The sequence below is a fragment of the Mustela nigripes genome, chromosome 10 (assembly GCF_022355385.1).
Source record: "Mustela nigripes isolate SB6536 chromosome 10, MUSNIG.SB6536, whole genome shotgun sequence".
NCBI lineage: Eukaryota > Metazoa > Chordata > Mammalia > Carnivora > Mustelidae > Mustela > Mustela nigripes.
In genome coordinates this window covers 41199573-41222044 of record NC_081566.1, presented here as the reverse complement: position 1 = coordinate 41222044, position 22472 = coordinate 41199573, and the positions used below count along the sequence as shown (strand labels likewise).

The window sequence follows — 22472 nt, the reverse complement described above, 5'->3', positions numbered from 1 at the left end:
GACATAAAGTGAATAATCCAAAGATATGGTAGGTATACCCATATACCCTATGACTTTCCACCCTATTCCTAACTGTCCACGATGGAGAGGAGGCACACTAGGTAGATGGACTCATCCATTGTTCCAGTGCCCCTTGTCCCCAGTCACACTGTACGATCAGTGTGGAGCAGAACCGTATCTTAAATTCTTTGGTAATCAGAGACCGATCCTGAATCAGAGACTTGATTGTTTGCTGATAAAAGCATCTAACACAAGCATCTGTAAAATAGAGACGAACCGTCTCCTTTCTGTACGTTGATACAGAAAAAGGAAGAAAAGCTTGATCTTCAGAGAACACCATCTCTAGGAAAGAAATGGCTCTCCATGGCCTCACCCCCCGTCGGTGCTTCAGAGACCACTTTTTTCGCAAAAGACACAGGTACACCAGGCAGGTCTCTCCCTGCCTCCTCCAGGAGCTAAGGAAGCAACGGTTTGGAACACCGGCCACCTTGCTCCGGGTCCCCGCCCCTGGTCCGGCCTTTACCTTCCACGGGGTTGGTTTTCAGTCTACTGCACAGATTCATCACCCCCCCGTAGTGGACGTTGATCTGGTCGATTCCATCAGAGGAACGCAGCTCCATGAGCTTCCTCAGTTCCATTACTGTGCAGCCAAAGTCCCCTTCGTGGCTCTCAACCATCGAGTTGGCCGGCAAGGCATGTTCTGTTGGGTTCGTCATTTTGCCTGCTGTTACCAAGCCCCTCGACCAGAGAAAACGAGGAGTTTCCCTTCAACTGCTCGGGAACTTCCGCCTTTCTGCCTCACTTCTTCTTACTTCTTGCTTCTCGGGGAGCCCAGTGAGGAAATAGATGGGACCAGAGCAGCCTCTAGCCCAGATCCTTTTTTGTGTGTGAAGCTTGGCAGCGAGAGGAGGAAGAGGATGGGGGAACCGAGTGGAAGCCGGACCACGTGTCACGATGATTGGTGTCCCCAGGGAGTGACGGAAGCACTTGTCCAGGGTAGGTAGGTTCCTAGCTTAGACCAACTTGCCCAGATGGAGGTATAAACAGGATGTGCATGTTACCATGGAGGCCACCTTAGCAACAACCAGCAACGGCAGTGGTAGAGAGGCGGCAGGAGGAGGAGGAAGAGGAGGGCTCCCTGGATACTGCTGACAACTGGATCTCTGGAATAAAGATTCAAAGACAGACAAAAACAATTAGAACGGCCACGAGGATCGGCATCTGCGACGGCAAGAGGGACTCATTCTAGCACAAGGGTTTAGGTGACAGTTGATGCCTGAGCCCAACCGGTGGCAGAGGCCCGGGCTGAGCAGACGGACTCAGGAGGGGCCCGTTCCTCCCTGGGAGGCCCCCGCAGCTTGTGAACCCCCTTGTAGAGAAGTAATTTTAGATACATCTCCGTCCTGCCATCACAGTGCTCTCAAGCCAAGGGACACGGATCCGGCCGTTCCAGAAACGAACAGCTCTCATGCTCTCCCTTGTCTGTCAGTTTGAGGGCCCCGCCATGAAATCCTTTGGTCTGACCTTGCCTCGAACAGGGGAGAAGAGGTCAGAAGACGAGTCCAGACCAGAGTGACCTGGAGGGTGGCCGGCCAGTCTGCCGCCCGCACACCCTGTACCCAGCATACACAGGTACAAACCAGGAGGGTAACCTCATAGACAATGCCTGTGTCCTCTGGGGCCCCTCAGAATACTAAGCCTCTGGCCAGCCGGAAATACCACAGCCCGCCGCTGCTGCCCTCAATGGGTCAGGAACTGGGTTCGAGTCTTGGGAGTGAAGCCCCACACCTCCAAAAAGCTTCCCCTCAGTCCGAAAGGGGAGAGTAAAATGAACCGGCAGTCGGCCATATGGGGTAGAGCCTTTTTACATAAACGGGACAGAAGGACCTCGGAGGAGCAGGAAGACAGTTTAAGGGTAAATCTGAGAGTTAAAGTTACTGCGCTGGCAGGGATAAGACAGCAACAGTTCGGCTGGAGCCCAAGGCCACAGCAAGGTCAGCACGAGAGCAGTGTGAGCCTGCAAGTGGGCGAGCACTAGATTATCTCAGACCAGCATTTCTCTCCTCAGAGAGCCAGGGGCTCCCCCTCTGACTCTGGGGAGGGGCCGAGCTACAAGCAAGTGAGGCTATAAAGGGCTGACGGTGGCAAGGCTCATCCCCGCATTGTCCTTACTTCAGAGAGCAGCTCCTGCCAGCTCTCAGGGACCCACTGTCACACATCAGCCACTTATTTGAGAGAGAGAGAGAGCAGAGGAGGGGCAGAGGGAGAGAGAATCTTTAGCAGACCCTGTACTCAGCACGGAGCCTGATGTGGGGCTTGATCCCACGACCCTGAGACCATGACCCGAGCTGCAACCCGAGTCAGACGTCTAACTGATTGAGCCACCCAGGCGCTTCCACATCATTTAAATGTGAAGAGTCTCAAAAAACATGAAGGGGTATTTTTTTCCCCTTTTTAAAAAAAGATTTTATCCATTTATTTGTCAGAGAGAGAGCGAGGGTGCAAGCAGGGGGAGCGGCAGGCAGAGGGAGAGACAGATTCCTCGCCGAACAGGGAGCCTGATATGGGACTCGATCCCAGGACCCTGGGATTATGACCTGAGCTGAAGGCAGATGCATACCCAACAGGGCCACCCCAGGAATCCCAAAGGGGCTCTTTCTAAATGTAGCACCAGAACCCGCTGACTTGAGTTCAGTTACCAGGGGGTGCCAAGGAGCTCTGGACAGCCCCTCTCTAACACACAGATGACATCCTCCCTGCCAGAAGGTGAATGGAGAAGCACAAGAACCATGAGATAAAGGCTTGCCCCTTTTACCAGTTACTTTTCCAAAAATCACATGTGGCCAAAGCTGCGGCTGATTTCCATGAATCCTGTTCCCGGCAGGTCCCAGGGGATGGAGTTGGCTACACTCCTGCTTCCCCCCTTAGTGTACCCTTTGCTTCTTCCTTTTCCCAGAGATTTTTAGAGCGACTCTGGCCGACAGAGGGCTAAGCAGGCAGGGTTTTGTTTCGTTGTTGCTATTGTTTTCCAAATATCATACTGCCTTTCTTTTTCTTCTTTCTGCCTTTCTTTTTAGATGTCCAGCAGCCTGGGGAGCAGAGGTCCGGGAGGAACGTGAGGCAGTGCGTCAGATTCCCATCATCCCGCTGGCCCAAGGATTCCAGGGGTACCACAGAATGTCCCTCCAGTTCGGCCTCCCGCCTAAGCCTGGAAGCAGTGGGAAGGGCTCTAGCCGTAAGAAACCCATCTTGACCCTTAAGTAGAGCTCCTTAACCTTTCAAGAGGATGTTGAGAACCAAACTGATGGAGTGCTAAACCGGAAATCAGATTTTACTTTTTTTCTATTTATTTGTTTTCTATGTTCCTTGAGAGCAAAGGTTGCACTGGTCTCGTCCAGGGCTTCATCCCCAGTGCGTGAAGACAGCCTGCACACAGTAGGCATCCAGTTAATCTGACGTTGTTAAATAATTGGGAGCAGATTCTAAACCAGATTTACCATCTTCCCAGGCATCCTCTGGGCAAGTCTCTTGTCCTTCTTAGGGCTCAGTTCCTCCTGCCTTTACCTGGGGGTGGGGGAGGGAATGAGCCCTACCTCTTCATGCCATCCTCAGAAAGTGATCAAGGACAGCAAATGAGAGCTAGAACTAGTGCTGGAAGGCTTAGATGAAAGATGCCCAGCGTCCAGCATGTCTGCTCTCAAGTGCTGGGAGAAGGCTTACTTTGATCCTAATGAACTTCTGGGATCTAGCCCTTTAAGCAGAAGGCCAATAAGCTCCTTGCGCCCCTCCATCTTTCCTTGCCGGAGGGAACTCCCAACCCTCAAAAAGAATGGAAAATTCCAAGCAGCTTCATCAGCAATAACCATTAGCTAGGGTATAACCACTGGCAATACCACTAGGCCAGGCAGCCTAGATTTCTAGAAAAGGCCAAGTCTGAGTCAGAATTCCTTACTTTGACCCTCTCTTCAAGATATCAAAGAGGAGACATTTTTCACTCACTTGGGCAACCAGTGAGAAGAGGACACTTCAGACACGAACATATGGGGCATGTGGTTTGTGGGAACAAGGTTTGTTGCTTCAGGTTAGCTCTAGAAACACTCACAGAGGAAGGGCAAGCACTAGAGTCAAGGCAGGCGGTGTCAGCTGGGGCCCTGGTTTAAGGTGGGATCTCTAGGAAAGTTCTTCTGGAATTTGGAGGCGTTGCGGGGACCCATGCTTCTCTCTGAGCTCTTAGAATGTGAGCTCTCTGCAACTGCCGAGCCTGCCTGGCCCCTGTCCTTATTAGGCAACTGGCAAAGAATCATATGTAAGCGCTCACACCACCTCAGCCTTGGCCTCAGCCTCAGACTCAACGCTCAGACGCCTGGGAGGTACCACCTCTCATCAGGTCAGGATTAGTCATTTAGCTTGGGGCATTCTGGGTAAGGTATGTTCTCAGTCCCGGTTTCTAACATTGTGCCTGCTTAAAGGTTGATAGCATGGGAGAGCAAACCCTCTCCCATCGCCTCCTTCAGGGGCAAGTGATCATATTCCTTTACATGATCACTGAATCATCTCAATGTCTGTCTTCCTAAAGTCCTATAACATCTGTTCTACAATTGGGATGACCTGTGAAAGTGCGGTCATGTATCAGTTCTAGGGAGGACAGCTAGGAGCTCCCCCCTCCCACCACTCCCTTACAGATGAGGACACTGAAGTCCAAAAAAATAAATAAGTGATTTAGTCTTTGGCAAGTCAGCATCCTTGGCTGCCTGGCGCTCTTTTTGTGACACCTTACTCCTTCCCTCCTCACTTTCAGACAAACATCTAAGAGGTCCTTTAAAATGCAGCATCTCTGGAGTACTGAAAACATCCATTTCCACTGGAAAACATCCATTTCCACTTAGAGGAAATGCGGCCTCTTCCTTCTGTTCTGGTTGGGAATCAACTACATTTCCATTACAAGGGCCAAAACAGACCCTCTCCCTCTCCCATACGCACCTGAGAAGCAAACTGCCCCCCACTTCCTGGAAAGTGATAAGCCTCAGGCCTCCTGGGCTTGCTCCAGAGCTCCAAAACGGAGCTGCCAGAGACAAGAACCGCATGCCCTGAGCCACCAAACCATAAACAATAGTCAGACACTCTGTTTCCTCCAATTTTGTCCAAGGAATCCCTTATTCTTGGAAGCTTTCCCAGCGCTAAGGAAGAGGTACAGCCCCAGACTACGAGGAGAAAGGGTAGCTCCGTGTAGGGGATAGAGTGGGGTCTTTTGAGGATCCAAAAGGAAGCCACCGCCACCCCCCCCAATCTCCTCTGCCAAAGGCTCCTATTGAATCTGGCCCGATGCATGGGAAATGAAGTATGAATGGAAACGGGAGAAAGGAAACAGGAGGGGCCAGGAGCTGGGGAATCAGGCTGGCTCCGCTCTGCAGCTGGACCTGCCTGGAATAGTTAAAGGCGGCCCTCAACACTGGCCTCCGGGCTTCGAGGAGGGAAGACTTCTTGTGGGCTGGGGCAGGGAGAGGAGGGGAGGCCAGTCCCACCTTAGATAGCACCAAACTGAAATATGAAACCTGTGCCAGCAACCCCCTCCCATACCCTGTTCCCTTCTCTCTGGTCTGGAGGCTCCCTTTCCCAAGTGAGGCTCTGTTTTCCTCCCTATTTGCAGGAACAGGGAGGCAATGGGGTCAGGGGTTGGACAGGAGGGAAATAACAGTACTGGAGCACCTACAACGAGCCGGGCACCACAGCAGGCACCTTGTGTGGGAACGAGAGAGGTCAGAGCCGCGGCCGTGTGCGTGTGTGTGTTATATGGGGCCTGGCAGAGCGGCCGAGGACGTGGAGTGGTTGGTCCGTGCACAGCAGCTCTTACCATCACTGCGCATACTGTTTTTTGAATCCTCACCCGCAGCGCTGCTGTTTTGTGGCAGGGAAACAGCTTCAGAAAGCCAGGGTTAGTGCCCCAGGCTGAATCCAAGCCACCCTGCCCCAAGGACAAGGACCATCCTGTGACACAAAAGAAAAAAAAAGCAATGGCTTTACCTTGGAAAGCCTGCTGAGAAGGTCCACATAAAGCTTTCCATGCCTTGCCCAAGAGCCAGTCCTAAAGGCTCTCAAACAGGGCAGGGGACCACCTCCTCTGTGGTGATTGGAGACACAGAGACCCTGCTCTAGCCTCTCTCTCTCTCCTGTCTCCAGCAGGGGCATTGCCTGGGCTGCCGCCTCCCGTTTCCGAAGCTTTACTTTGCCCTTCGGGCCCTCCCAGGCTTCTGAGAGGGCCATGCCCTGTCAAGAAATCCAGCAAGCGCTTGACCACAGCGGGCTGCCTGGCGTGAAGTGAAGCTTTCCTGGCCGGCCCTTCTCTCTGAAGGTCTAAACCCCACACACAGGCTTCTCTGCTCCCTCCTCTTTACAGGCCCCTCATTTCCATGACTCTAGTTCTTGCCATTCAGGTCTGGCAGCCTATCCCCAGCACGGTCCCAGGCTCTTCCTTCCCTCCCCAGGCCTGCCCTGCCCTGTGGCTCCTCCAATGCCTGCTGCCCTGCAGAAGCATATCTGAGCACACGCCCTCCTTCAGTCTTCGGAGAACCTTTGGAGGCATGAGGGAAGAAGGTCAGAAGCAGAGAACATAGGCTAAAGTCTGGGTGGTGGGCATCACCCCCATCAGAATGCCCAAGAACCATGTTCATGCCAAGAAGCCAAGTGAGGGCCAGGGCATCAAAACCAGGCTTCTGTACTGACCACAGGATGGCATGATGTGGCCTGTGGTCTAGGCCCTACAACCCCATGCTAGTTCTCAGCCAGTTCCTAGGACCTGGGTTCTAGAGGATTCTCCCTTCCTGAAGAGAGAACCTCACCTCCTGGTTAGAAGGCAGCACCCACGAGGCTGGCTCACTGACCCCTCTCCTTCCCGTCTGCCACGCTGAGCAAGCCTTCAGTCCCACAGCAGGAATGGAGTGCGAGAATCAAAGCCATCTTTCTGGAGAAAAAGGGTCACCGTCCACCCCTGAGCCTTAGGGATCCAGAATTCTTCCTTCTTCTCCAGAGTCAGCTGGTACTTCTAAGGCAAAACTATGTCCATGAACACTCTGGCCCCATCCTGTACTCCAGGGCACGTCTTCCAAATAAAACGATCAAGCAAGTTCAGCCGGGGTGGGGGGCGTGTGTAAGGGTGTTCACTGGAACATTACTGCTGGTCAAGGCAACCTGAGATTGCCCATCCAGGCATGGGCGGGCAGAATCTGTGCTCTAGATAACAGCGGCTATTAGGCAAGAGTTAGAAACACAGATCAGATGTACACACGGTGATGCCGGTGATCTCAGAAAAAGCGCTGGGGTGGGGCAGGGCACTTTGATGGCGTCTATGCAAATTAAAAACACATACTCTAAAGGGATGCTATCCATTTTAAGGGATGTATTTAAACAAAAAGATACATATGAGGCCATGAGAATGCTGCTCATGGGCGGAGAAGGGGACAGATGTGGGATGTGGGGTACCAGTGAGCGTGCAGAGGGCCTCACGTGGCCCAGTGATAAGAGGGGCCATGAACCAATGGTATGGTCATCCTCCTACTCTGCACTTGAGATCTGAACAAATAAAAACAAAACCTACCATGATCCTGAAAACTTGCAATCCTAGAAGGGCTGTACTGTCAAAAATATGCCATGGCGAAGAGGACCGAACTTAACGGCTTCAAGGGGCAGGGAGAGGGAGGGCCCATCGAAAGCTCAAACTCTCTCTACACAGTGATACCAAGAATTGACCCGAGGTTGGTAGCCTGTCCCTAATCATTTGGCTTGCTGAGATTCAGCTCCCGTCAGAGACCCAGAAACCATCTAGATGAAGACAGGAAGCTTCGAGGCATGGGTCGGGACGCTAGAGCAGAGTGTGCCTGAGAGGGCAGTGTCCCCCTCTAGCTTTATCCTAAAATAGCATCAATCCATCAAGATGAAAAAGGGCAGCCCTTCAGGCCCAGAGCCACGGGGAATGTGCCCTCTTCCATAGAATCTGAGTCAATTTGGCTTGGGTCACTCCTGTGACCCCAGGGGTGCAGGGAAATGTTCACAGCAAGCTAGAGCTTAAGGTGCAGGATGGAACTGTGACAATGACCATTTCCTTCAGCTGCTTAAGGAGGATAAGAGCCCATTTCAGGAGGGAGGGACAGGGCCTCGCAGAAGGTCTGCTGTTTAATGAAAAGGGCGCCGACAGCCTCTCCCAGTCCCTCCCACCTGTTCACGGAGATGCTCAGGATACAGGTTTGCAAGGCTGTCTGCTTCTCACACCCAGGTGGGGAGCAGCTCCTCAGAACTGGGGCGGGACATAGACCTTGGGCAGTGACATGCAAATGGCCATTATGTATGTTCTCTTGGACAACATACGTGGCCTTTCTTGGGGCTGCTTTCTGTGGTTTTTCCACATTTTGGTTCCAAGGGAACAAAGGGGCTTTTTAGCAGCGGGATTGGATCTTGGGTTATTTTTAGAAACAAATTTCAGCAGAGTCATGCCAGGCTGGTGGAAAGGAAGAGGAGGGTCGATCTCCCTTGGCTCTTGGAGCAGGATCTTGTAGCTCCTAGGCTCAGGTGCTGGTGGAGTCCTCGGGGCAGTGGGGGAGAGGTGGGAGCCCCTGGCCTGGGACTGAGAAGGCACAGCTCATCCCCCAGGAGGGGGTGCTGCGGGCCGCGGCTCTGTCCCCAGAGCTCAGCAGCCGAGGAAGCCAAGGACTATTTCTGAATGACCCAGATGGCCGTCAGGGTACCGCACACTGGACTTTATGCCTGGGGGACAGGCCCATCACACCCCTCCCTTCCATGACAGTCTCCCCTGAACAGAGCACAGAGAACCTCCCCCCTGCCCCCAGGCCTCCACTCAGCCCACCCATTTCCTGCAAGTCCCAGGCAGAAGAGCAAGGACTCCACTTGGAGACGATGGTGGGCATCAGGAAAGGGGGCTGCCCTGGCAGCCGGCCTCAGAGTCATGGTTGTGGAGCTCAGGTGAGCATCAGAACCTCTGGGAGGGCTGAGTACAACCTATGCGTGGTGTGGGCCCTGCTGCTGCCACCAGACTTTCTGATTTGGTGGTGTGAGGGCAGGCCTGGGAATACGCATTTCTAACACGCTCCCTAACAAGGGTGCTGCCGCTGCCCATCTGGGGCCCACAGCAGAGGACACGGCAGAGGAGACAGAGCATCTCTGCAAACAACACGTCCCATAACACCGGGGAGTGCCCTTTGCAGGTGTCCAAGGGGGGCCTGGTTCGGACGGGGTTCTCGGACCTAGGCTGATGGCAGAGGCCCGGGAGGAGATCTTGTCACAAACCCCCTCCTGCTCTTCCTTCTCCCAGAGCACCAGTCTCTCCTTCCAGTCATCTCAGGGCTCCCCCTTTCCCAGAAAGACCACGATCCTCCCTTGGAAAACCCCTCGCCTGTGAGTCCTTGAGAAAATGGGACTTGGAACAGGAGATAAGGCTTATCGGGAAAGTCAAAACAAGCTACCCCGTGAGCTTCAGAGAACACCCAGGCCTCTCCTAGGTTCAGGTGGAGCTAAGCCCCCCTGCACCCCTGTATCCTACAGCAGGAGATGGGAGACAGAGTGGGCCGAATGCAGGTGATGGGAAACATGGAAACCCAAGACGCCCAACACTAGCTTTGGGCTCCCCCAGTGTTCCCGCCGCTGGCCCATCTGGACCCCAGGCTGCCCTCCCCGCCACCCCCCACCCCCATAGCCCCTGGGTGGGGAGGGTGCGGGCGGCTGCCCACAGCTCTGAGGCCCAGGCTGGGGGTGCGGCTGGGGGAGAAGCAGCTGTTTCCCTGTCGGGGTGACAGGCTGCTATAAACACGCGCTCCAGGTTGCTATGGCAAAGCGAGTGTGCAGCCTGGCTACGGTGAAGCTATTTATGTGCCTGTAATGGCAGAGTGGTCTGTTTTTTATTATTTTACTTTTAAAGCTTTCCTTTCCCAACCCCCCTAATACAGCTTAAAAAAAAAAGAAAAAAGAAAAAAAAAAGAACCACCGAAACTTTCTCAGGAACCAAAAGAGGGTAGCTGGGGAACAGAGTTTAGGACTTGGTCCTGGAAAGGGAAGCTGATGTAAAGAATATGGTATTCCTTTCAAGCAGGGAATGTGCGTCTTCTTGCTCCTACCAGCCTATGCCTCACCTCCTCAAGGAGGAAGGCCAAACTCCGTGTCCCTTCTCCTCTGCGCCACTTACGATATGAAAAGGAGACACAGCCCCTCTGTCTTCTATCTTCCTGTCAAAGGCAAGCTCCAGCCAGCAGCTTTCCTCACACCCCCCTCTTGCCGCCCCCCAACCCCCACCATCAGCACCCATTGGCTACCAATGTCATCAGGGTGCTTTCCACCAAGAGTCAGGGGGAGAGAGCTCCAGAGCACCCCCGGGGCTGAAGGTCTGCCAGGACTGACCTCTAGAGGTGCCTCGGCAAGGACATGTGTTTCTCCACTTACACAGAGAACTTCCATCCAATGCTCACCCTTCAGGGAGCTCTGGGGTGAAGGGGTGTCCTGCACAAGACAGGAGGTTTGAGTCAGGGTGGCGAGGACCCCTAGCTGGTGCCACAGAGTTGGCACTCAAGGTTCAGAGCTGAAGGAGGACCACAAGTGAGACTGATTCCTCCTCAGACACACACACACGAGGGACCAGGCACATGAGAAAGGTTTTGGGCAGAGAAGGAAGGGAGTGATCAGAGAGTAGCCATGGGCTGGGGGCACTGTGGCCTTCTGCCCTCTCCACTCGTCCGACCCAAAAGAAAGTAACAAATAAAAAAGAAATGGGCTGTGGGTCATAGGTAGCTCAAGAAGGGCAAGAGAGTGGAGGGAACTAATCCATGTGGTAATCACACGCACACACATACCCCTAAGCCAAGAGTGTGTACCCACTTGGTCAAACATGCTATAGGCTGACCATCACTAAATGACATCTAAATAAGAGAGAATCGCCTTCCAGAAACAGCCGGTGGGAATACAAAAGATGCCACAGATTTTATCATTCCTCTTTCTCCCCCTTACTCCAGCTCCTTTAGGATTTGGCATATCCTTCAGAGGAGAAAAAAACACAAACCACCCCACTGCTGATGGGCATGTTAATCAGATAAAGTTAGGGCGGTATTAAGAAGAGAAAATCCCACAAACTGTTCCAATCCCTTCCATCTCAGATTATAACTGAGTGTTTCCAGATGCCACTGTAACTCTGAAAGGATATTGAGGAAAACAACTCCATGGGGAGGAGGAGAGAGGGGAGAGGACAGGAGAAGGGAGAAGCATGCTCGGCTGCCCCAGGAGAGCTCAAAGTCCTAACTGACAGCCCTGGTTCGCTGACCAAGTCTTGCTGGGAAAATCAGAACTTGGAACAGAATCAGTCATGGCAGCACCTTGGGGTCAAAAGAGCAGAGCAGTCACGGTTTTTAAGCCTGTCAAACCGACTGTCATCAACGTCCCATTGTTCCTGTAGGGTAAGAAGCGAGGAGGGAGGAAGGGAGGAAAGGGTCCAGTATGGAGCACTGTCCCCGAGAGTTGAGAGGAGTCTAATGGTGTCCCAGATCCCAGTGGTTCTATTCCTAAATCTCAGCGTATGGATTCAAGCTGAGTGGCCACTACTTAGGGATACATAAGAAGACAAAGAGAAGCAGACACGTCTCAGAACCCCCAAGGTAGAGGAAGCTTCCAAATACCACGGGGCTAGAAAGAACATCTATTCAAAAAAGCCCAGATCCGTGGTGATAGACACAGAGCCCATTGTTGAGAGACAGAGAGGGCCAGCGAAGCGGTGGCTCAGCTCCAGCCGGTCATTGTTGATGGAAGAGGCAAGAAAGTGGAGAGTTCTGTCTTACTCTTCCAAATGAGCAGAAAGGTGGTCTCACCTCTCCATCCCAGCCCCCGTGCCAGGGCCTGACCTCACGCGGACTTAATGAGCGAACCAAGCTTCTCTGCTCCAGTTCGCTTCCATTTCCCAGCGAACGAGAAGTGTATAAGTCCCAGAAGGGGACCCAAACTCCAGGGAGAATCGGTTACCTGTGAGAGTTCCAAGAACTACTCCTTCCCCACTCGCCCCACTCTCCCTCCTCCCTCTCGGGATCCCGAGAGACTGGCTGGACTGGCGCCTCGCTCGTTCTCCAGGACACAGTCCCAGGGATCTCCGGGTGCAGGCAGAGGCAGACCACCCATCGCTGCAGAAATCACCCCCTCTCAGGGGAGAGGCAGAGGTAAACATCAAGAATTGAAGTTCTCCCAACACGCCTTCGATTCTCGACTCCCACACACAGCATTTTAAACACCACTGCAGAACCTCCAAGGAAAAGCCCGGGAGAACGATGTACGGTATGGTGGTAGTGGGGACGCCTGTAGGAAGTGGCAAAATAGGATTCTTTCTGGATTATTTCTGAAGCACTGTGCTGCCAGAAATCATTGGAAAAATACCTAGCACCAGACTCTTTCAATCTCATTTTTCTCCCTATACCTCAGTCCCAAGCTTCTCGCTTTATTTTTTTCTATGTACATAGATCACTTTCCTCCTCTCTCGCCCTCTCCCAGTCTACCAGTCCGTCTCTCCCTCCTTCCCTCTCTCCCTCTCTATCTCTCCCACCCAGCTCCCCCCACCCTGTCTATCTCAATCTCAAAATCTCTCATTCTCCTCCCGACATCTTCAGCAGCAGCCCAGTTGGATGGAATTCCATTCTCCTTATGTAGTAGTTTCTGGAACCGATCGACCCTGCCCGGCGCACATTGGCACGAGGAGCGGAAGGGGCATGGGCACGCTGAGAAGCAGGTGGGCTATCACCGTGAGCATTAACACAGCCCGAATCCATGCCCCTGGGGTCATGGATGATGGACCAAGGGCACATGGCGTGAAGTCTGTGAGGCTACCTACATCCCCCCCCCCCCCACACACACAGCCTTCTGGAGCTTGCCTGGCTAAGCCAAAGGCATGCATCTAACTGTGCTTGAAGTACAGGCAAGTAAGTGGCTACCACCAAGGTCCCAGAAGTGGGGAGCCCTAACGAGATGGGGAACGAGGAAGGATACAAGACCACTGCATGGATTATAAACTAAAATTGGGATTGAGTATGCTCGGCCAGGTTCTCAACCTGGCATAAAGAAGGGGCCTGATGGAGGAAGGGGCTGGGAGCCTCGACAGACTGAAAGGCACCAGGGGGCACATTCTGACTCTGGCTCCTCTCAATGCGTCCACAGAGGTGGAAAAGTCAAAAACTGAACGGAATAAGCTGGTCCTGCCCCACCACAAGCTGCAAGATAATTCCAGTCTCCCACTTAATTTTCACTCGAGCCTGTAACACATGCGTGGGGAACAGACAGATGGCGGCTGGATCCAGCTCCCAGGAAAGACAGGGCCGCCTTCTGTCCCAGCACTGTGTGAGGATTCGACGATTCACGGACCGTGACCCAGCCGAGCCAGACCTCTGCAGGGGTCTTTTGGTATCAGCCTAATGCTGGCTTCTGCGAAAGTCTGTGGGGGCACTCTTTCCCCATGTCCCCGGGCTCACATGCTCTGGCCAGCTGTTCCAAATCAGTAAGCTCTCCATCACCGGAGAACAACCCTCTTCGGTTCGGGGGGAGGGGTCAGTGTTCTCCCTTCAGGGTCTCAGCCGCTGAACCCTCCCTCTGCCAGCAGCCAAGTCCAAGGAGAAGCTGAGGACAGGCAGCCGCACTCCCTGCCCCACCCCCCTCCTCCAGGCAGCGCAAGAAAGAGGACTCCTCCACGGGGGAAGTCCCAGAGCAGCGAGGCCTGGAAACTTTGCCGTCTAAGGCTGTGGAATTCTCCTACTGGGCTCCTGCAGTTAATCACTGTGGCTCCCTGGATGCCCGATTTGGGCTTTAAAAGGTAGCACCAGAGCAAGAAGGACAAACATGTTGAGGAGAAGAAAAAGAAAAAAAAAAAAAAACAAAACAGTTGGTGGAAGCGAACAGATAGCTGCCCCCACCGCCAGTCTTCTAATGGAATACATGTGAGGAGGGCAGGAGAAGAAAAGAGCCGAAGAAAAAGAAGCACAGACCACACTCCAGAATGTTCTTCAGGGCTCCCAGCTAACGTCGCCTGTGTTCATACTCCAGACCCTACAGAATACGTCGCTGCCACTGCTGACCTGCTTGTGAAAAGACCGTCTAGGGGCTGGTTTGTCGGAAACTTTCTCCCCTTAGCAGGTCTGAAAGATCAGAGGCTCTTGTCCCCCTTTGGAAAAAGGAGCCAGAGAGCTCACAGCTGCGAGTGTGAGGCTTTGGGACATTAACTTCCAAGATGGTGGAAATGGTCTCTGAGGCCAGGTTGCCATGGTTTCCAAGAGAACAAACAGAGGTTTGGATCTAAAGAGGGCTACAAGGGTGAACTGCCTTTTCTTCCTGTGGGAATAGTTTCAAGAGCCAAGACAAGAGGGGGATATGGTAAAATGCTGAGGTTACAGAAGGTTCTAGGGGAAAGAAAACGGACAGCCTTGACAGCTCCCATTCTTCCCGGGAAGGCTAGGGTGGAAGGCCCCATTAATAGAACAACAAGGTACTTACTTCTCAGGGGCTGAGAAAAAACCTAGGAAGTCAATAGGAAGACAAGCAACCACGTTCTCAAAAAAGGCCCAGCCAACCAAACCTAGGAGGCAGGGGCTGAGCTGCTTTGGGAAAGGCAAGGACCTCCAAAGACTGAGTTTTTCTTGCAAGCAGGGCAGGGAGATGACCATCCCCAGAAGTGATGTGGAGAGATGCTGATCCCCAGAACTGAAGCCCATCCCACTGCCCATCCTTAATGCCCCACTTTCCCAGGCCCCCCGTCAGGACTCTTTCACTCTCTTTCCAAAGGAGCCAGATGCGGCAGAACACTGGCAGGTGCCAAAAATGCTACTATGTCCTCCTAGCAGAAGCAGTCTGGGCAACAGGGCCACCTGACCCAGGACTGCCCTTTCAGACTCACGGGCAGCCATCTGCATCATAGGAGAACCCCTTGGCAGTCTCCTCCAGAGCTGGTGCCAGCTCAGCTCACACTGGGGAGACGGGAAGGAGTTAGAGCTGCTCTGGCCTCTGCCACACCCGGATGTAGCGACTATGGCAGCTCCGCAGGTGAGGGACCACGCATGCTCTGCTGCCCTCTCCAAGCCGAGCAGGGCCCGGCGTCGACTGACCACATGCTAGGAGGCGGGCCAGACCTAGTCCCAATTTCATCCCTGGCAACTGCACTAGCCAGAAAGTTCCTGGTCTTTTCGGGGATCAGATCCTCTGCTTTTCCTACCCACTATATCAGACATCTCACAGAATTCCAGAATCACAGTCATGAAGGGAACTTCAAGGAAAATATAATACAATTCCCCTTGTTTTATAGCGAAGCACCGACAAGTCCAACACAGTGCTGGGCATTGGGACAAAAAGGCTACGTAATCTACCGGAAAAGCAGAATATAGGCAGAGGCCGAGGAGGCAAAGAAATCCGTGATCGGGTGTCAAATCAAGGGTTCAGATCTCTCCTCTACCTGCTCTCCCGTGTGTGTCCAACACCCCCAGACTCTGCCCCGCAGGATGGCTCGCAGCCATCCAGCTGCTGCTGGGGAGATTTCTTAGGGCTTTCCAGCCGTGCAGAGTGTGCCCTGAACATGGGTACCAGGGAAGGAGGTGGTTGGGAGTGAAGGACAGGTCACCGGACAGGTCATGTGCCCATGGGCTGTAGTCATCTGAAGGGGCATCTTTCGAACATCTCTACAGGGGTGCCTTAGGCTTGTAGCTGCTCTTAGCTGTCAACCTGGTGTGTGGCCTGGGGTCCCTAGCCCTAAGAAATATCTAAGGAAGAAAACCGGAAGTGCATCCAGTTTGACCAGGGGACGCACCGGAAGGGATGATGTGCCAAGGCAACCAGCGCCAAGGCCCCGGTCCCTCCGGAAGCTCTGCCTGCAGGCCTCAGTGGCCCATCGTTGGCCAGACTCCTGCCCCTCTCAGCTCACGGGCTTCCCCATACCAGCTCTTCTCAAGCCATTGGGCTTGTCTTTCCCACCCCCTGCTCACCTTCCTCCAAATCCATTCTTCCCAGCCCTTAGAATCCTCAGCTGAAAACCAAGAATAATGAGAATAGCCTACCTTAGATGAAAGCTGAGAGGACTGTCACTTCCTTTGTGTACAAAGGCCCATGGCCCTTGCACTGAGAGGCTATTGAGCCATGACAGCCAAGCCAGGAGGCTGTGTCTTTGTCAGAGGCTCCCAGCGCCTCTGGCCACCTGGCTCCTATGCTTCCCAGTCCTGGATCTGGGTCACGGACTCTAGGTACCAGGAAGTCATTGGTACTCCCCATTCATGGACTTCTCCAGAATTACCAACTTTCACAGCTCCGTCTGGGGAACAGTCTGCCTGAGGTTCCTTGTGAAGTGGTGTCAGCAAGACTAAGCAGAAAGGCAGAAAAGCTCATGACAGTCAAAGACGCTTGTGGTAAGAACTCACATCCGGGTGATGCCTCGCCATTTCAAAGCACTGACGTGTGCTCATGGGGGAAGGCTTTTTAAGGTAGACAGCAAGGATGATAGTACTCTTTCTACCGATTTTATAACACGTGGTCTTAAAGGTGATGTGCCTCCGTGAAGGCCACGCAACCACAGGAAGAGCCAGGAAGACACTGAAACGCACCACATGCCACAGAGTCCTTTGTGACAAGGGGAGAAACAGGAGAAAGAGAACAAGAGAGCAGCCTGTGTTCCCCCGTCAGGTAATGTGAGGCCGCACCCAGGACCCTGGAGCTGGGGGATTCCTGTCCTGACGAGCTCACAGGATTAATATAGATTCTTCCACTTCCTCCCAGAGGTATCTGTGAGACACGCTGATGGTATGTGTGACGTCAGTGTGTGTCATCCTCGTAGCCTCCGGACACCTTGAGGATACAGACTGTGGTTCAGACAGAGACGCCATGGCCGCTGGTGTACCAAGGGGTAGAAAAGGGGGACAAAGAGAAAGGAGAACAGAAAAGGGCAGGGAAGAGTCAGGGAAAGGTAGGAAGGGGCCCCTCCTTGAAGGGAACTCCCAGACCCCGAAGTCTTCATAAAGAAGACAGGACATGCCTGTACCAAGAAGGCCCGGAGTCCTAGCACAGCACACACAGAAATCCTGAAGGGCATCCAGCCAAGCAGGACGCCAGAGATGACACCTTGACGGGGGAAGAAACACACAAGAAGAAACCCTCCACAACAAGCACAGAAAACAAAAGCTGCTCTGGAGACTTCAGCCCCTTTGCTTGCTGTACTGAGAACAAAGCCCCCCTGGGGCCAAGAACAGTCTCTGTCCCCTGGAAGGCAGGTTAAGGCGAGGTCATGGCTCCAGACAGCCCCTGCTCTCCTTTCCAGCAAGCCATCCAGGTCCACATGGAGTCACTCCCATTATCTGTTGAGAAGAGAGACCTCTGGAAGGGCAAAACCCCAGAAGAGGTCCCAGAGCAGAGTTTACAAACAGCGCCTGGGGCTGCACCCCTGCCCCGGACACTGCCTCAGTTTCCTGCTTGTAGGAAAGAGACGGTTCTCTCCATATTACTGCAAGCTATGAGCTACTAGAGGAGGTTTGCTTCAAAACAGATGTGGTCTATCCAGACAACGAAGTATGATTCAGCCTTAAAAAGAAAGGACTGTCTGACACCTGCTACAACATGGATGAACCTTGAGGACGTTAGGTTCAGTGAAAGGAGCCAGGGCACTTGGGCGCCTCAGGTCATGATCGAGTCCCCCATCAGGCTCCCTGCTCAGTGGGGGGTCTGCTACTTCCTCTCCCTCTGCCCCTCCCACCTGCTTATGCTCTTTTTCTCTCTCATATTCTTCTCTCTCTCAAATAAATAAAATAAATTCTTAAAAAAAAAAAAGAGCCTAGACTCAGAAGACTAAGATTCCGTTTAGATGAAGCACCTACTCTAAGCCTAAATTCAGAGGCAGGAAGTAGAGCAGAGGTCGCCAGGGGCTGGAGGGAGAAGGTGGGGTACTATTTTTTTTTTTTTTTTTTTAAAAGAGAAAGAGTGGGAGGAGGGGGAGAGGGAGAGGGATAGAATTTTTTTTTTTTTTTTAAGATTTTACTTATTTATCTGACAGAGAGAGATCACAAGCAGGCAGAGAGGCAGACAGAGAGAGGGGAAAGCGGCTCCCTGCTGAACAGAGAGCCCAATGTGGGGCTCGATCCCAGGACCCTGGGACCATGACCCAGGCTGAAGGCAGAGGCTTTAACCCACTGAGCCACCCAGGTGCCCCAGAGGGATAGAATCTTAAGCAGGCGCCACACCCAGCACACAGCCTGATCTCACAACCCTGAGATCATGACCTGAGCCTAATCAAGTCGGACACTTCACCAACTGAGCCCCCCAGGAGCCCTGGGGTGCTACTGATTAGCGGGTACAGTTTCTACTTGGGATGATGCCAAAGCTCTAGGAATGGATGGTGGTGATGACTGGACAACAATGTGAATGTAATTAATGCCACTGAATTGTTCAACTAGAAATAGTTAAAAGTTAAATTTTACATTCTCTTATTTTGCTGTAATAAAATTTTTTAAAAAGATAGGAAAGCAGGGGCGCCTGGGTGGTTCAGTGGGTTAAAGCCTCTGCCTTCAGCTCAGGTCATGATCCCAGGGTTCTGGGATCGAGCCCCGCATTGGGCTCTCTGCTCAGCGGGGAGCCTGCTTCCTCCTCTCTCTCTCTCTCTGCCTGCTTCTCTGCCTACATGTGATCTCTGTCTGTCAAATTAATAAATAAAATCTTAAAAGAAAAAGAGAAACAAAGATAGGAAAGCAAATGGAAGCGCTGGTGCAGACAGGTAAGAAGCAGCAAAAGGAAAGAGCAGAACAAAGTTCAAGACCGAGAAGCCCAGATACAGCTGCCACCAGGAGCTCAGCTGCATTGTGAATGGAGGCCCAGTGGCCCGGAGGTCAGTTATCCCAGACCGTGGCCTCTGACACGTCCAGGGCCAGGAGCCCAGGGAGGGCCTGGCGCAACATCAAACAACACAACAGGTGACCTGGCAAGGCTGAGTGGCAAGGTCAAGGGGAGGGGAAACAGACTGGGCTCTCTGAACACCAAGCTCCGTATGTATGTGTGTGTGCAGACAGCAGAGGTGGTGGTGGAAGGGCACTGAAGGGGATGGACCAGTTCTCTTTTCAAGCAGGACGGAACAAGTTGGCTTTCACCTACTCACTCTCCCAAAGTTACCCCATCACTGGCTCAGAGCACACAGGCACCCGACTCACGGTGGAAATACAGGGTCTCCAGCCTTTCCGAGGACCTTATATATTATCTCATTTGATCCATCCTGCAAACTTGGGAAGTGGATTACACGGCCCCATTTATTTTTTACAGAGAAGAAAACTGGCTACATACTTTGTCTAGGACCACATAGTAAAGCAGAGTTAGAATCCAAACCAGAATTTGGCAAAGGCTACACTTCTTCCACAATATTGCCTTGAAGGTGCTTTCCAGAGGCGAGGGATCGTATTCTTTTTTTCTCTTAGGGTATAAGGCAGTGATCGAGAGCACGGGCTCTGTGAGCAGACAGACCCAAACCCCACTTTCACTGTCATTACCTGTCTGACCTTAAGGAAGTCAGTTAATATCTCTGTTCATCAGTTTGGCAGTGATAAACAGGGGAAAATATAGTAATAAAGACTGAGAAGACTGGGTAGCTCATTTAAAATGTTTTGCGATAATTCAATAATCCACATAAAGGCACACTTTTGAGTAAGCACTCAAATAATTATGGTGGTTATTATGGAATGTTATCCATCAGCCCATTTCACCTGTTAGGTATGAAGCCACGAGGGGCCTGCTCACCAGTCCGAAGGCAAGTGTGGAAGTAGCACAGTATCTCCTTGGCTTCTACGTAAAGGAACCTTACGGTTGGAAGGGACTTAAAGTCATTTAGACTAATCTCTTGTCCAGTGTTAGGAACCATTCTCATCTTGCTGTTCCCTATGAGCCTACTCATAGCTCCTACTCTCCCTTATATTAAAAATTGGGGGGCGCCTGGTTGGCTCAATGGGTTAAAGCCTCTGCCTTCAGCTCAGATCATGATCCCAGAGTCCTGGGATGGAGCCCCACATCAGGCTCTCTGCTCAGCAGGGAAGCTGCTTCCCTTCCTCTCTCTCTGCCTGCCTTTCTGCCGACTTGTGATCTCTGTCTTTAAGGGAAAAAAAAAAAAAAAATTGGGACCTAATTTGTGATCCCCCAGTAATTGGTCCACATTCTCTGAGTCTTAAGACCTGTTCATGATAGCTTCTCTTATCTTCTCTCAACAGTTGAAGAAATTGAGGCCCAGAGTCATACAGTTAAGTAGCGGTCATGATGTGCCATGAACCTGGGTCTGCCTGATTCCAAAGCTCATAGTCTCAAGCTGTTACAGGATGCTTCTGTATTGGAGAAGAGAGGAAAAACCGACGACATGGTAGAAGGGGAAGCAGCCATGGTGAAATTCCAAATCTACCATTTAGAGAGCATCTAGCATTTAATCAGCATTCGTTGGCATCAAGGACTCTATGACTCATTTTTACAGGTAAGAAGACCAAGGAGAAGACTGGGTGGCTCAGTAGGTTAAGTGACCCACTCTTGATTTGGGCTCAGGATACAACCTGAGTCCCGACACCAAGCCTTGCATGAAGCCCCACGTCAGGCTCCACACTCAGCAAGGACTCTGCTTGTAATTCTCTCCCTCTGCCCCTCCTCACTATGTACAAGCACATGCATGTGCTCACTCTTTCTCTCAAAATAAATAAATAAAATTTCTCAAAATAAATAAATAAATAAATAAATAAAAAAGACTGAGGGGCATGTCTATGTTCAATACCACAAAGTTCTTAAGTAGGGAAGGCGAGTTTCATACCCATGTTGACACCTTCCCTTTTACCATGCTATTTCTCAGGACCTCAGTTTGCTCATCTTTAGATGGAATCAATACTCACTTCCATTTCATTCATTGTTTAATGAGTATCTACTGGGTTCCAGATCCTGTTTTGAATACAGAAGATGCAATGAGGGATGCCTGGGTGGCTCTGTGGGTTAACCCTCTGCCTTTGGCTCAGGTCATGATCTCTGGGTCCTGGGATTGAGCTCCGCATCGGGCTCTCTGCTCAGCTCCCTCTCTCTCTGCCTGCCTTTCTGCCAACTTGTGATCTCTCCCTCTGTGTCAAATAAATAAATAATCTTAAAAAAAAAAAAAAAAGATGAAGGGGTGCCTGGGTGGCTCAGTGAGCTAAAGCCTCTGCCTTTAGCTCAGGTCATGATCTCAGGGTACTGGGATTAACCCCCATCCTGAGATCAAGCTCCCCATCAGGCTCTCTGCTCAGCGGGGAGCCTGCTTCCCTCTCACTCTCTGCCTGCTTATGATCTCTGTCAAATAAGTAAATAAACTCTTTAAAAAAAAAGATGCAATGACAATAGAAACTATGATTTTCATGTTTTCTTTTTGCCTGGTCCTCTTACACATATCACATGAAATTATGAAAGTTAATGAATCAAAAGGACTCCATGGTAGCTGTTCAGTAAATGATAATAGTTACTATTTTTTTCTAGATCACACCTTAAACCTTTTTCTATTGTCCTCATGTTTCTTTTTCTTTCTTCCCTAGTTTGACATTATGTTAGTCCTGGTTTTTAGTGTTAGCCTAGAAATCTTAATATGTGTATTTAACTTAAAAACTCCTGATACTCAATATCTGAAACCTCTTCCCAAACACTACAAGGACCTCAGAACACTTGAACTTCAATTACTCACCTTCCAATTTATATGCTATTGTTACTGGGGATTTTAACTGTACTTTCATTTTATCCCTGTAAAGTAAACATTGTTGTTTTTATTTTCCTGGACATCAGTATTCAGATTGAGCACCATGTTTAAAATTTCTTTCACTCATCATTCTTTCTTGAATTTTAGACTTCTTTTAGGATGATTTTTCTTCTTCTTGAACTATTTCCTTCAGAAGTCCCTATTGGTCGAAACTTGTTTTTGTCTGTCTGCAAAAGCCTTTATTTGCCCTCATTCTTGGAAGATTGTCACTGATGCCACAATTCTGCATTAGCAGTTATCTTCTCAGTGCTTTGAAGATATCCCACTGTCTTGTGGCTTTTCTCGTTGAGGTTGAGAAATCGGTTGTCAGTTTAAATGTCATTCCCTGGAGAGCAATTTACCTTCTGGGTTTATTCTAAAATAATTTCTCCTTGGTGTTCTATAGCTTTATTTTGATGCATGTAGGGGTGAATTTTATTTATCCCTTTTGGGATTCATTAGGTATCATAAATATGGTTGCATTTCATCAATTCTTGACCACTGCTTCTTCAAATATTGTCATATTCCTGTTTTCTCTATTATCTCCTCCAGGAACATTAACTAAAGGCACACTGGGGTCTTTTTCCTCTATTCTAGGGATGGACAGATTATAACACAGGGTCCAAACCTAGCCTGTTGCCTGTTTTTGTAAAGGAAGTTTGGTCAGCAAGAGGCCATAGCCCTTCATTTACAGATCAACTACCGGCTGCGTCCACACTCC

General features: G+C 51.3%; 1 protein-coding gene across 4 annotated transcripts in view; it reads right to left on the bottom strand.

Annotated features, from left to right (window-relative positions):
* Window positions 1-22472, bottom strand: part of ATP2B4 (ATPase plasma membrane Ca2+ transporting 4) — a 92140-nt gene that overhangs the window by 48426 nt on the left and 21242 nt on the right. For all 4 annotated transcript variants that reach the window (XM_059413152.1, XM_059413149.1, XM_059413151.1 and 1 more), the window contains exon 2: window positions 524-1163. In XM_059413152.1, the coding sequence (XP_059269135.1) occupies window positions 524-716 (193 nt within the window). In that variant the 5' untranslated portion in view covers window positions 717-1163. The remainder of the gene's footprint in view (window positions 1-523; window positions 1164-22472) is intronic.